The sequence below is a fragment of the Salarias fasciatus genome, chromosome 3 (genome assembly GCF_902148845.1).
Source record: "Salarias fasciatus chromosome 3, fSalaFa1.1, whole genome shotgun sequence".
Lineage (NCBI taxonomy): Eukaryota > Metazoa > Chordata > Actinopteri > Blenniiformes > Blenniidae > Salarias > Salarias fasciatus.
This window is the reverse complement of record NC_043747.1, coordinates 19,090,357-19,106,258: the sequence shown is the minus strand read 5'-3', so window position 1 is coordinate 19,106,258 and position 15,902 is coordinate 19,090,357. Positions and strand designations below refer to the sequence as shown.

Below are 15,902 nucleotides of genomic sequence, written 5' to 3'. Positions count from 1 at the left end.
ATTACATCAAATTATACAGTAAAATCAGGTGAAATCTGATAGACTGACCAGAATCACACATATTGAAACATTTCTCGTGATCAGAATAAATATTCAGGCAGTTAAAAACTGGGAATCGGAGAAATGTCAGCAAAACAATCCAGTTCAGCTCAAGATTTTGCTACCTGCTGCTTTGACCTCCTGGAGGAGACATTACTGGACTGAAGACGGAGAGAGGCTGGACTGCATGTGCCGGATCAGCAGAGCGCACGAGAGAGGAGAGACCACCGGGCTGCAGCTCTGTGAGCATCAGCCAGAGGAGGAAAGACTGCTGAAAGGTTGGACTGAGGACAGTTACTATACTTGAATTATGCTCAGTTGAAAGTAAAAGTGCTCTTGTTAGAAGAATACTGAAGAGTACAAGTTACTCTTACTCGTCTCAAAAACTACCCAGAGTACAAATTACTTTTTAACCAATGGATGTTTTCCTGCATCATCAATACCAGATATTTGACTGAATTCAAATCACAAAAAGTAGCTGAACAGGAGCTAAAAATGTTTTGATTCTGATCTTCATGTTATGAAGTTCATTGAACTCATGAGCAGACGCTGCTGTCCTCCTAGATCCTGTCCACTTGTGACAAAACCATCTTTTTTCTCCCCGTTGTTCCTAAAAAGTTCCCCGTCCACACAGCATCACTGCAGGAGATATCTGCAGCCACACAACATGAAAAAGACTCAGAACACACCAAGGAAGCAGCCCAGATGTTCCTGCCTCTGCTGGCTGAAGTCACAGCAGTAAAGACACGACTGGACAGGAGATCAATACAGCTGATTCCAACCTCTGTCCAGAGAAACGTTACAAACAGTAAAAATCTGATGACAAATGTTCAGATTGATCCGTGATGAGCAAACTGACTGATTCTCATCCAGACAATGTTTAAAAATGTGTCTGTTTTTAACCAGTTAGGTCTCAGTATTACAACCTGCCACATTTCCAGCAGCTGAAAGACTGCAGGCAAAGTGAACTTGTGTAGAAAAAGTAATCTGATTACTGCTGCAAACTGTTTAGTTTCTTCTGTTCCTGTCATTGAAAGCTGCAGGCAGAGGAGGCGGAACTTCATCTGTCATTGTCAACGTGTCTCTTTTGGCTTCCTGTGAGAGAATTGATGAAACCAGAAGCTCAGCTCAACGTTCAGAAGACGAGTCAGACGCCTCTGAGTCACATTAATGGGACTCTCCATGATAGAGACTCAGTTTTCACATGAAATCTTTAAGAAGTAGATATTTTCCACAGATTGGTGAAAGAGTTCAGTGGATTTCCAACATCTGCTGAGCAGAACTGAGATCAGTGAGTATGATGAGAACTTTGATTATCAGTATTGATTATGTATTAATTCTTGGTGGATTAATCAGCCTTGTGGATCTCTGGCCTCTTGTTTTCACTGCAAGTGTGAATATTGGACTTAAAAAAAAACATTGTAGAGCTATTTTAGGAATGTCAATGACTTTACAGGTTCAGTTCTTAACATTTTAATGTCAAATGTCAAAAAGCTCCATTTTGCCCAGGATTGAAGAGTTAGTGTGATGGAACAAAAACTTCCGGATCAAATATAATCTATTTCTCAAATGTTAAGATGGGAGATTTTTAAATGTTAAATGAGGAAAATCTGTTGTGTGACTGAATAAATAAAGATAATGATAAAGATACAAACGTGTCGGATTAAATAAGTTTTCACTTATTCCCTTTTGAACATGTGAAACCAGATTGGCACATATCGAAGATAGACTGTGTTTTCTCTGTTTGTTCACTCATTTGGATGTCATTTCTTTACTTTATCTGATTGTACGGCTTTGTGTCTTTAAATTGAAGTTTTCCAGAAAGAATAAAAAGTCATGAGGAGGATCACCATCAGACAGTCAGAGATGAAACTAGAAATTCAGATCCATGTGGAAAAAAGACTGAATCAACTTTTTAACTTCATTATATATAAATAAATAAAATAAGATAAGATAAGATAAAAGATAATAAATAAGATAATACAGCTTCTGATAGAAAGCAAAAAAGTCAAAAAAAATTTGACGGCACGCAATGACTGTCTAAAACATTTTTTTTTAAGAAAGAGGAAATCTCACACACACATTAACATGATGTCTATTTTCACCCCAGAACTGTGTTTGTTTGTTTGCAAACTCCAGCTTAATTCTGAGAAATTGCATTCAACTTTTTTCAACTTACTTTCAGACAGAAACTAAATGTTTTGTTTTTTCATTAAAACGTTTGAGAGAACTTAGGAAATTAGAGTTTTAAATTTACTGTAACTTTAATAAACTTTGCCATCAGCTGTGTTCATCCTTCAACTGGAACTCTGAATTGTTTTCATTGATCAGAATGATTGATAGGGATGGCAAATGTTTATTAAAGTGAGGTTATCAAAAATGGTAATGAATTACTTTCCAGAATTTGCACAACTAATTTGGACAAACATGTAATTAAATGTCTTTAAATTAGATTATTGAATCAAACTGCATTTGGTTTTCTGCACCTTCAAATTCATTCAGTTGTCGAATATTTAAGGAGTAACTGCAGTTTCAATTGATTCAAATGTGGAAAACTGAGCTGATTTCATGTCCTTATTTGGCAGAACAGAATATTGTTTTTTCATGAAGTGAGATTAAAATATTTTCACACCTTTTCAACGCTGCATCCAAACTGAGGATGAAGAGCAGAAAGAAGAACTTGAGGAGGTTAAAATGCAGCATTTCTATGAAGTGTCTCTTCTGTTTCCTGACAGTTCTTCTTTTGTCTCTAATGCTGATCTTTTCTTCTTCACACAAAGACTTCCTGTGATAAAGGCTGCATGTCAGAATGGGAGGCAGGTTATTCTCTCATCTGTGGTTTTTCTGTGAGTATTTCACATACTTCTTCTCCTCAGTTCACACAGACCAGCAGTCGGGTTTCAGTGAGAAGAGCTGAGTTTCTTTCACTTGTTGGATTTTCTCATTATTGGATTCAAGTTAATGTTACACACCAACCAGTCAAAGTCACTGAAGCTCTAATGTCTTCATGTTTCATCTTTATTTCAGTGTTTTGTGTCCTGCTCTGCAGAGGCTGTGCTGCAGGTGATTCATTTACACTCTCCTCTCCTTTGTTACAGTTGCCTTTTACTTAAGTTATTGATATTTATTTCATTGTCGTTGTTCTTACATGAATGACTAAAAAAGAAGAGTCTTTAAAAATGTCATTGTTGTATCAGCTACTTCTACAGGAGTCAGTGAGTTTTGACTGGATGCATGTTGGCTGGTGCTCCACCTCAGAGTGAAAACTGTCCAGTCCAGGGAGTCTTTCCATGTGGAGTTTGCATGTTGTCCCTGTGCATGTGTGGGTTTTGTATGAGGACTCCAGCGCTGCCTGTGTGCTTTGTTTTCTATTTGTTTCTTGGTGCTGTGCTGAAGATTGACCCTGGCTGGTCGACTCTTTTCATTGGAGAGGTTGTTACTCTGACATGTGACATTGAAGGAGCAGAGGCAGGCTGGGAATACAGTTTCTACAGAGACCAACAGACATACTCTCCTGGTTACCAAACAACTAATTACTACAGATTCCAAATAACTTCCTCACATGATGGTGGTGAATATGGTTGTGTTGGTCGTAACCAGTGGTCATCTGAAACAGAGCAAAGTCAAACTGTCTCTTTTACTGCAGCAGGTGAGTCCTGAACATTTTATCAACATGACCAACAGCAGTAAAACAGAACTTCTTCATTTTATCATCATTCTGACACACAATATAAGCTGCATTGATCCTGTGGTGTCAGTACTGTCAAAATTAATTCCTGACTAATATTTTTCTCCTCCATACTGCATGGTGGTGCAGTGATTATTGCTCTTGTCTAACAGCAAGAAGGTCCTGGGTTTAAATACCAACTGGGGCTTGGGGTCTTTCTGTGTGGAATCTGCATGTTCTCCCTGAGTGTGTGTTGGTTCCCTCTGGGTACTGTGGTCAAAAACATGCATGTGAGGTTAATTGGTGAGCCTAAATTGCCCCCAGTGTGAATGTGAGAGTGCATGGTTGTCTGTGTGTGTCTGTGTGTGTGTGTGTGTGTGTGTGTGTGTGTGTGTGTGTGTGTGTGTGTGTGTGTGTGTGTGTGTGTGTGTGTGTGTGTGTGTGTGTGTGTGTGTGTGTGTGTGTGTGTGTGTGTGTGTGTGTGTGTGTGTGTTGGCCCTGTGACAGACTGGTGAACTGTCCAGGATGGACTCTGCCTCATTGTATATTTCTGTCTCTGGTTCTCGATGTGTCTCGCTGCTCTTTAAGATCGGTTTTAACTCATTGTGATGAACAAGTATTCTCACCGAGTCTGTGTTGAACCCAGTGTTGGACAAGTTACTCTTCAAAAGTCATTTGTTACAAATACTTCCTCAAAAAAGTAACTGAGTTAGGAACTGAGTTACAATACTTTAAAAGTAACTAATAACTAGGCAAAGTAATGATTGTGTTGCTTAAAAAAATGTAAAAGTGTCAAATCATTTGGATCCCCTCTCAATGAAACTTTAAGATGTATGTATGTTTATTATAAACCTGAATATTGAATAATGAAATAAATGGACACTTGACAGAATAAATCACAAACAGGAAATGCTACATGAATCTAAATTATTCAAATGTTGCTCTGTGATGAAATGAGACAAGACGCCAATCAAATTTCATTTGTACCTGCAGATAACGGTTCTACATCTGTTGACATAGATGTTTGCTGACAGATGTCTGTACTTCCATTTAAAATCTGCCTTTGAATGAGCAGGGCTCTCTATGGCTGTATCTCTCTGATGTCAGGTGACACACTTTCCACCAATACGGTTCCTTCTTTCTGTCCTCAAACTTCATGCTCCTCCAGCTCTGCTGGACTCCAGCGAGGAAGAACCAAGCTGAAAGTGGTGAATTATAGAAACAGAAATGCGCCTCATGTTGTTGTCAGTAACAAGTGTTGAAACACTGGAAAAATAATGAGATTACACCTTACTAAAACTACTACCGCTGTTTATTTTAAAGCAGATATTCCCTTCATTGGTTCAATCTCCTGATGACAAACAAACATTTTTGAAGCCAACATCACTCCGGACATGGCACCATGTTAAACGCAAATCACAACGTGGTTTCTTGAAGTGAAGAGAAAAATCATCATTGTGTTCTGTATGCCTCTGTTCAATAAACTCACAATAAATTGAAAAGTTGTTTTAGAATTAAATCAGTACAAAAATGAAGAAACACAAAGTTCTCAGTGTTATTCAAAGCTGTGTGTTGTTTATCCATCCACAGAGAGACCCAGGGCTACACTGACATCAGGCACCACAACCATCTCAGTCGGAGGCTCAGTGAGTCTTTCCTGCTCTGTGAGAGACTCTGATGGATGGAAATATGAGTTTTACAGAAGAGAAACATCAACCAGCTCGGAGACACGAGTTGAAACAAATGTTGGGGACAATGGAGTCATCCAGGTATCTAAAGGAGGAATTTACCGGTGCAGAGGAGAGAGAGAAACATCAGGTTATGTCTCTGACATGAGTGATGACGTCATCATTAGGATAACTTGTGAGTTCAGTTTTTTTGTCACCAATAAGTTGTTTGTCGATCGTCATAGAAATCCTGATGAAACTAATGTGTGTGTTTGTCTTTGTTTCCTCATATCTGGTGGAAACAGTCACCAACAAGCCTGTCATAACACGACAACCCAGCTGGTCTCAGATATTCCAGGGTGAGAAGATCACTCTGACATGTGAGGTCCAGGGAGGAGAGAAGACTGACTGGTGGTATTACTGGAGGAGGAATTCAGAATCACTTCAACAGAAGAGTGAAAAAGTTTTACAGGTCACTGCTTCTACACACCACGATGAGTACGACTGTATGGCCACATCCAGAGATGACTCTTATTCTTCAACCACATGGAGTGAAGCCTTCACAGTGTCAGTGTTACGTAAGTGATGTTTGTTGGTTTTTCTTATGTTAGATTGATAATCAGACAATGAGATAATAAAGCACAACATAATTTAACTGGTGGGGCTGTCAGGTTCAAAATTGTTAATCGTGATTATGTAGTTAATTAGTTCTGTCGAATGATATATTTTTCTATCATGATAAATTGCAGAACTATGATTAAGGTGATTAGTTCGCTCGAATAAACAAAATACGAGAGTGTCGAGTTTTATGTTGGGCAATTTGTATTAAATTACTGAAGTATCGATTGCCGGGAGTAATTTATTTGAGTAAATTGTCATTTACCAATTAATAATTACAGGTCAACAATCTATTACTGTGTAACAAACTGTTTAAAGTGAAGCACAAAGTAATCTATCCAAAATGCCATTATTATTAATCCGAATAAACTGTAATTTATTCATTAATAATTTCAAATAATTAACTGTTTGGAAATGAGTAGAACATCATGGAGTGATTTAACCATTAAATCATTCATTAACCAGGTGTTATTAATTAATCAACAATGCCACAAATGACCAATTACTTGAAATGGGTGAATTCCTGAAACTGAGCTGACAGAAGTTGTGAATTATGCTTTTTTTTTTCTTTTTTAACCTGTCCTGTCCAACATGGAAGCAGCAGAATGGAAGTCTGGCTGCTGTTATATGCCCGAAAGATTTGCTCCTCCAAGAGGAGCTGATGAATATATAACTCCTCTTGTTAACATGCTTTCTTAATTATATTCATATTGAGTACTGATACATGATGTTACTGAACTGACAGGGGGGCAGAAAGACAGGTCAGAAAAACAGAAAGGAGGAAGAAAGTACAAGAAAGAAACTTGTGAACAAACCATCAAACAACACCAACAAAAAAAGAGTGAAGAGAAGGAAGAGAGTGCAAAGATATGACGGTCTTTTAACTAATGTCGACACTCCAGACAATCGGCTCCTGCACCTACATAAAGACATGGCAGAGGGCATCCTACGAACTTCTGTTGGAGAATATAGCTGGTAGTAAACTGGGGCATGAAGCTGAGGATCCAGGTACGAAATTACACAAGAGCATCAGGAGAGGCCGAGAGAGGGTGGAGGGAGAGGGAGAGAGAGAGAGAGAGAGAGAGAGAGAGAGAGGAAGTGTTTCTCGACCCTCCCAGGTCTGCGGGTCTTCCCTCCTACTTCCGCTGTAGAAGGTGGAGGGGGGAGGGAAGACTCGCTCTCTGCATACTCCACATGAGTTGAGGCGACACGCGGGCACGTGCGGGGATCCGACTGACGCTTTGCGCGCTTCTTTGAAGAATACTGTGCTTGGTTATTAGTATGAAGAGGAAAGAGATGAGCCTGCTGCTTCTTATCTAATAAGCATGAACATGGTGGCTCTGGCTGGCCGTCCTGCGGGTCTGAGGTGAGAGGGAAGTGGCTTCCTCGAGCGGCGTGTGCACATGAGTGTGCACGAGAGAACAAAAGGAAAGCAGAAACAGTCACACGTGTGAAAGAACAAAACTTCAGCTTCAGTTCACAAAAAAAAAAAAAAAAAAAAAAAAAAACACACAAGCTTGGAGATGATCACACTTCTGTCTTATCTGCCCAGCCACCCACCTCCTGTTGGGAAGAGAGGGGTGGAGCCGCTCTGCATGCGGTGAGGGGAGTCGTTCCAACTCAGTCCATCTCTGATGCGTCCAGCAGAGACTTATGGCTCATTTTGGAGGTTCACCTTAAGAAAAGATCCGGTCCGCGTCTCGGGTGACCACCTGTCCCGTTTAAGGCTATTTTGTCCCGCTATTTCAGTGTTTGTCCCGCATCATGCATATCAGGACAATGTCCCGCTTTTCCATTCATTGGCAAAAAAAAAAAAAAAAAATACAAACAAAATTAACCAGCCCAGAGCGGGTCTATTCCTCTACCTCGATGCTCTGATCTGCGCGAGCGGAGAGCATTTCGAACGCGGAATCGCTGCGCGCGGTAGCGCCGTGCACGGCGCTTCTGATCGCCCCCCACGCTATCTGACTGGCCGCACACAACATGGGGGCGCCGCGCGCACCGCGGCTCGCGCTCTGCGGCGCCCGCTCCGCTTCGTTCTATTTTTCACGCGAGCCGCGAGCGCCGAGACCGCCAATTGTCAAGCTGGATCAAGCAGATCGGACAGGACAGGAGTTCAGAAACAGGCCAACTGAGGAGCCCGACAAAGCCCTGTTCAGCTCCCTGTGCAGCAGCAGCTTCTCCTGGTGGAGAACATGATGTCAAACGACATGCTGGATGTGATTCTCATCAAAAAAAGGTCTGACAGCAAGAGACATCTAATGCAGTCGTTTTTATTGAGCCTCTGCAGTGAAAGAGAGGATCTTACTTGAGGCTGTAAGGTCAAGCAAAAAGTATAAATTCAAATCAAATCAAACTTTATTTCATATTTTTTTCATATTTATTAAAAAAAAATGTAAAGTGCTGAACAGGAAAAAGAAGAAAAGAAGAAAAAATTCAAGAAAAACTAAGGTGAGATTCAATGGTCAAATAATCATGTTTTATTGTGTATGTATCTAATGATGCTAATATTTGTTGGGTGTTTTTCCTTCTGTTTCAGAAATGTGTCCTGAGCCTCTACACAGCGCTGCAAGAAGCTGACCTACTGAGAGAAAGACACAGACTATTTCTATTACCTTGTACATTACAGTTAAACATGGCTATGCAAAAGCATGAGATTTGAAGTTGATATATATATATATATATATATATATATATATATATATATATATATATATATATATATATATTCCCACTGATATTTTATTTAAGCCAAGATTTTCACACAGTGTGCTAGTTGAATTCTGACAGTATGGGGTATGTTGGAAGTGCATATAGGCCTGTTGGTTATTGTACTGTATACTTGAAAGGCTTTATGTTCGGCCTTTTCGGTGCTTTTAGATGGATTATTAATGTTAATGTGTCAGTATATGTTTTACTTAAGTAAGTAAAATACATTTGTTACTTAATTCTGTGTGATGTTTCCTCAAAATATATAGGCTACATATTAAATATTTTGTTTTACTGGTCTTGTGGTCTAAACTGTGAAGTGTATGGTCAGGCTTTACAGATGGTTGCGTCCATCCCACCTTGTCCCTCCAAAACATGCCAGGTGTCCCACTTTTTGTCTTTCTGGAGGTGGTCACCCTATCCGCGTCTGTCCAGACACTCTGTCGGCTGCAGGCAGGGCCGGCTCTAGGCATAGGCGAACTCGTGGCCGCCTAGGGCGCAGCATACAGGGGGTGGGGGTGGGACAGTACACGTGCGGGCCCTGGCTTTGTGTACCATGTGACCACCTCCCCAGCTCCAATGCTCCATGTGAGCGCCGCGCCGCACTGAACCAGGGGCTGGTAGAATGGCGAAGGGATTTGATTGGTTTCTTAAGAGCGGGCCGCGCCTTACGATGGGTCGGAGTTTTTACACTCCTGTGGCCGCTGCAGTGGTCAGATTTTTTCCGCACCTTTTTCTGTCCACATAATGTATTGACTTCTCCCAGGGGGCAAGGAGCATTTCACTCAGTGCGACTAAAAGTGCTTTTGGACAACATCGTCTACCCGAGCTTTAATCCAAATACACCATTTGGATGAAACATTTCTGCAGTAAATCTTCTGAGTAGATCCTGTGAATAATTAAAACAAAAGAAGGATCCTGTAAATCATGGCAACACGGTGGTGCAGTGATTAGCGCTCTTGCCTCACAGCAAGAAGGTCCTGGGTTCAAGTACTGGCTGAGGCTCAGGGTCTTTCTGTGTGTAGTTTGCATGTTCTCCCTGTGTGTGTGTGTGTTTCCTCCTGGTACTCTGGCTTCCTCCCACGGTCCAAAAACATGCATGTCAGGTTAATTGGTCACTCTTTATTGCCCCAAGGTGTGAATGGCTACATGTGTCAGCCCTGTGACAGACAGGCGACCTGTCCAGGGTGGACCCCGCCCTCACCCGACGCAGCTGGGATTTGCTCCAGCCACCCGCGACCCTGAAAAGGACAAGATGGATAGAAAAGGCAGATGGATGAATCTTGTAAATCCTCCTGAACAAAAAATACTGCTGTCATCTGCAAATGAAACCAATTTTAATTTTTGTAATCCAGTACTGACCCCTGCAGGACGCCACAAGCAATGCTGAATCATGAAGAACAAAACTTTTCCAGCTTCACAAACTGTCAAGTTAAAATGACAGATGACAAGTGAAAGGAAAAATCATCACTGTGTTCTGTATGTCTCTGTTAAAAAAAAACTCAATAAATTGGAAACTTATTTTAGAATTAAATCTACATGAAAAATAAACACAAAGTTTTCACAGAGTTCATTAAAGGTGTGTGTTGTTTTTCCATCCACAGAGAAACCCAGGGCTACACTGACATCAGGCACCACAACCATCTCAGTCGGAGGCTCAGTGAGTCTTTCCTGCTCTGTGAGAGACTCTGATGGATGGAAATATGAGTTTTACAGGAGAGAAACATCAACCAGCTCGGAGACACGAGTTGAAACAAATGTTGGGGACAATGGAGTCATCCAGGTATCTAAAGGAGGAATTTACCGGTGCAGAGGAGTGAGAGAAACATCAGGTTATCTCTCTGACATGAGTGATGAAGTCACCATTAGGATAACTTGTGAGTTCAGTTTTTTGGTTTCAAATATTTTCATTTTCTTTATCGTCATAGAAATCCTGATGAAACTAATGTGTGTGTTTGTCTTTGTTTCCTCATATCTGGTGGAAACAGTCACCAACAAGCCTGTCATAACACGACAACCCAGCTGGTCTCAGATATTTCAGGGTGAGAAGATCACTCTGACATGTGAGGTCCAGGGAGGAGAGAAGACTGACTGGAGGTATTCCTGGAGGAGAAATTCAGGATATCTTCAAGGGGATGAAAAGTTACAATTCACTGCTTCTGAGTCCATCAATGGAGAGTATGAATGTATGGCCAGACACAGAGATGACTTTCGTTCTTCAACCACATGGAGTGAAGCCTTCACAGTGTCAGTGTTGCGTAAGTGATGTTTGTTGGTTTTTCTCGTGTTTGTCAGATTGGTATTCAGACAATGAGATAATAAAATCCAAGTTAAAGTCATGACTATGAAGTTGTAGTGGTATTGGGTTGCCAGTTCAGTCCTTTAGCTGTACATGAGTAGTAAACTGTTATTTGGCTAAACTAACTCAAGACTCATTGTCTTTAAAGGATAATACATTTTAAAATCTTCCTCTTTCATGTTGGACATGTTTGGAGTCAAGTCAATCCAAATAGCAATACAAAACATAAATCATTAGTTTTAGTAACTTATTACAATTAGATCCAAACAGATTGACAGAATGTTTATTTGTTTACAACCGACTGTAATTCATCTTTTAGTTCAGGACATGTTTACTGACACTATTATCAGCAGCTACAGTCAGTCTGAAACACTGGCTCAGTCACATCTCCACCATACTTTATACTGTTGACATGTTTATTCTGTGACTGTTCTCAACAGCTCAACCAAAAGCTCAACTGGGAACCAATAAATTCAACATGTCTGAAGGCAGCAGAGTGACGCTGACCTGCTCAGTGAATCAACCAGCTGGATGGAAATACTTCTGGTACAGAGACTCCAAAACCTCCCTCCTGAACACACATGATACTGATGTGCATCGGAGTCAGTCTGAAGTCTCACAGGAGGGACGTTACTGGTGCAGAGGAGGAAGAGGAGGAAGAGGAGATCCACTTTACTACACAGAGTACAGTGATCCCATCAGAGTCACTAAAATAAGTGAGCAGGATTTTCTGAAGTGCAGATTCAAACGTCGTAACATGACATAAGATTCTTTTCGCTGTTGTCTGATCCACCTGTCCTGAGTTTTCATCCTGTTTTGTGCTTTCTAACATGGACAGTCCCAAACAAGGCAACCCTGACTCTGCAACACGACAGACCACAGCTCTACCAAGGAGAGACCATCGCTCTCAGATGTGCCATCGATGGAGGAAACACAGGATGGGAGTATGAGTGGGAAAGCAGCAGTTTACTCAAACCACCAAATGTCAGCCAATACAGGATGGAGGCTCTTTCTTCACAGCACCAGGGAGAATACAGATGTAAAGGAAACAAGCTGAGAAGAGCACAGTCAACAGATTGGAGCAACACCGTCACACTGACAGTATTCAGTAAGTCACATCAGATTTTAGAATAGAAGAGAACAGCCTTTATTGGCATTATACAGGTGTGCAATGAAATTGGAGAGCTTCTCCTTCAGTGCAAGGTAATAAGTTAAAATAAAAGTATAAATAAGTATATAAAAAAGTTGCAGCATCTGCAGTGGCAGAGTTACCAATATTGCACATTTGCATTTACGCTAGTGACCTGAGTTGTCGTACAGCCGAACTCAGGGTGGTGATGACTCTTGGGAAGAAGGTGTATCAGTCTGTGTGTGTGTGTGTGTGTGTGTGTGTGTGTGTGTACTCGTATTTCTATCCTTGTGGGGGCCAAATGTCCCCACAAGGATAGGAAAACCTGGAACGACGTGCCTTGTGGGGAGCTTTTTCCGGTCCTAATGAGGAGAAACAGTGTTTTCTTGACCATGTTGTTGTTACTGAAAAAAGTAAAAGTGCAAAAACATTTTTTTTAGGGTTAGGCTTTGTTTTGGTGTGGTTTCGGGGTAGGGTAAGGGTCAGGGTTAGGAGTTAGACATGAATGGGAGTCAATGGAAGGTCCCCACAGGGATAGAAATACGAACCTGTGTGTATGTGTGTGTGTGTGTGTGTGTGAGTGTGAGAGAGAGAGAGAGAGAGAGAGAGAAGAGGAACAGATGAGAAAACAATTGGACACCTGAAGTTTTTTTTTTTTTTTTTTTAATTCAGTCAAGAATGAATCCTATAATCCAGGCCAACATTTCTTATATTTTGATTTGAGAATATAACCTCTCTCCTACAGGACCAAAGCTCTCTGTGTCTCCATCATGGTTGATTCCTGGAGCTTCAGTCACTCTGATCTGTCACACTGAGCCTCCGTCAGCAGGGTGGAGCTTCTACTGGTTCAAAGCTGTTCCAAACTCTCAGGATTCCTACACCTATGAGCCTCTATCTGGTACCAGCAGTGGGACAGCAAACAATTCCTTCACAGTTCATGGACAGACACACACAGCAGGATATGCATGTTCAGCTGGACGAGGGGATCCGCTGATTTACACACAACACAGTCGTCCCACATTTGTCTGGTCTTCAGGTCAGTTTGTCTTTCTGGAACACTTGAACTGTTGTCTTCCAGCAGCCACAATAGAAATGCCATCCTTCACTGAGCCTTGATGTTTTGTCCAGGTGTTCATCCATCAGCGTCTCTCACAGTGAATCCTGACAGAGTCCAACACTTCACCTCTGAATCTCTCTCACTGACATGTGAAGGAAGCTCTTCCCAGTGGAGGCTCATCCGGTTTCTGACTGACGACTCGCTGTTGAGTTTTCTTCCTCCAGCTACAATCAATGGATCAACATATATTAAGAATGAGGCTCCAAGAAAAGCTGTGTACTGGTGTGAGTCTGGAACAGAGTTCAGCAATGCAGTCAACATCTCCACACACTGTGAGTTGTCTTTTTCTCTGTTAAACTTTTTGCATGATGACACAGTTGTTGAAAAAAAAACCCTCATCCTCCAGTTAGGCCTTGTGTAGTGTTAGCATGTTAGCATTAGCTGCTTGTCCTGCTGAAGCCACTTGGAAGCTGGCAGGTCTGAAGAGTTTCTCACTTTCCACCATGCTGTGAGTCCAGTTTGGAGCAGATGAACCTGTCACCTGCTGCTCAAGCCACGAGGATAAGAATCTGGCTGTTTCTGGGGATGATAAAATATTTCTTAACACCCCAATGTCTTGCAGCAGCGCTCAGATTCCACACCTTCGATGTTGACTAAGACCTGAACAGAACCCGCCTGCTTGAGCTTTGCAGCCACTCACAGCACAATAAATGATCAGCTTCCTTTTCTGCACACACACACACACACACACACACACACACACACACACACACACACACACACTCTCTTACATCCATATATTTTCTTTACATAGATGCATGTAGTATGTCTTTTAATTCAGCAGAATGTTTGCATGTGACAAGAATATATTTGTGAGTGTGACAATGAATGTGAAAGGAGAATGTGTGTTTATAAACATACATTGTATGTGTGTGAGAGGTGAATGTATGTGTTGGAGACAAAGTAAATTTCATTTGTTTATTTGATATATATTTAAGTTATGGAAAGAAAAATTAAGGATTGTGTTTGTTTTTGCTTTATTGATAATCATTAGTCTGTATCTCTCCTCCTCCCAGTCAGACACTCCTCTCCACACTCAGGATAAAAGCGTAGGTGTGAGGGGTTCTGCTGAAGTGTGGAATGAGGAAGAAGAGACACAGTTTTCCACTTGTTACGGCGATTCTTTCGTGCCAATGTCCAACTATAAGATAATAAGAGTCGCTGTTTGAGGAGGAGGTCCCGACTCGCAGACAGTAGACAATGCAGAAAACTCAGAAAATGCAGACAGACTTGATTTGTTATTTTTTGAGATAGGTCAACCACGGAGAGTATTGTAGCGTCGAGCGGCGTCTTGCGGGCAAGAAGACGAGGCGAGGTCTGCTCTGTTGCTCAACCAGGCTTTATTGCAAACCCAACTAAGCACAGGGAACATTCACACACCGACACCGAGACAAAATAATGGCGGCCGTAGGCCCCAGGTCACTCCCTTTGCAACCCCTCTGGCCCGCGGTCCGACACACAATAAACACAAAAGCAACACAAATGAACTCACAAGACAGTAACACAAATGCAGAACATAACCATAATGAAACGAACCCCACAAACAGTCCCAAAAGTCCCGAACGGGGAGCTCCCAGCATGCCCCGCGGCTCCCCGGAACAGGCTGCCTCGTAGCAGTGGCCTCCAGCGACCCCCGTGGTCGCTGCAGTATTTTGGTTTGCTTGAATAAATGCAGAATTTGAATTGAAGGAAATATCTCCTTGAGTGCTTTTTGGAATCTGCGAGTCGGGACCTCCTCCTCAAACGACGACTCTTATCATCTTATTGTTGGACAGTGGCACGAAAGAATCACAGTAACAGTATGTGTGTGAGATGGCAAGAATGAATTATGTCTTGTACGGCCACTCATACATTAGTGTGTATTTTCCATCCTCATCATCTCACCTTCTAATGAATGAACTGAACGTTGTTTTCCAGCTGATGGCGTTATCCTGGTGAGCCCTGTGTATCCTGTACCTGTGGGAGAGTCTGTAACTCTCCTCTGTGTCATGAAGACTGGAAATATTCCCTCTGATGTGTTTTTCTACAAAAAGAACAAACTCATTGAAAATGAGAGACGAGGAGAGATGAAGATCTCTGCAGTGTCAGAATCAGATGAAGGTTTCTACAAGTGTCAGTACAATGGAAGAGAATCAGCTCAAAGCTGGATGGCTGTTCAGTGTATGTTGTCTGCTCATTTGTTGCTGTTGTTGTTACTATGACTGTAGCAATTATTGTTATTGGTACGAGTGATAATTTATTTGTTTTTTCAAAACCCACTGTTCCCTACAGCTGTGTCCAGGGAAAAAAGTTTTCCGATGTGGATCATTGGGTTAATTTGTGGAATTGTGCTTCTTATTTTTCTGATGCTGCTGTTGTCTTGCTCCAAAAGGACAAAAGGTAAGAGCTTTATTTCCGATGTTTCACGGACTTTTTTTTTTTTCCAAAGCGAAAACTACAGATATATTCTGACTCAGGATTTTGCTTCAAAGTAGAGATAAAACATTTTGGATTGAAAAAAATAATATTCTAAAATGTCTTTCACAGATTCATGCTTCAACAGGTTGGTTTGATGTTTCTTTCCTCCTTCATAACAAAGTTATTAAAATTGTAGTTTCTTTTTTAATCTGCTGTATTAAATATTTTGAGGGTTAACAGGTCTCAAAGTTCACAGCAGA

At 41.4% G+C, this 15,902-nt stretch overlaps 1 protein-coding gene across 1 annotated transcript in view; it reads left to right on the top strand.

The window, feature by feature from the left end:
* LOC115386234 (Fc receptor-like protein 5) overlaps positions 1 to 12,055 on the top strand; it is a gene marked incomplete at its 3' end in the record, with an annotated part of 40,915 nt that extends 28,860 nt beyond the window's left edge. The window contains exons 10-13 of the mRNA XM_030088465.1: positions 10,305 to 10,577; positions 10,689 to 10,958; positions 11,440 to 11,715; positions 11,838 to 12,055. Of these exons, the coding sequence (XP_029944325.1) occupies positions 10,305 to 10,577; positions 10,689 to 10,958; positions 11,440 to 11,715; positions 11,838 to 12,055 (1,037 nt within the window). The remainder of the gene's footprint in view (positions 1 to 10,304; positions 10,578 to 10,688; positions 10,959 to 11,439; positions 11,716 to 11,837) is intronic.
* Positions 12,056 to 15,902: the final 3,847 nt, after the last annotated feature.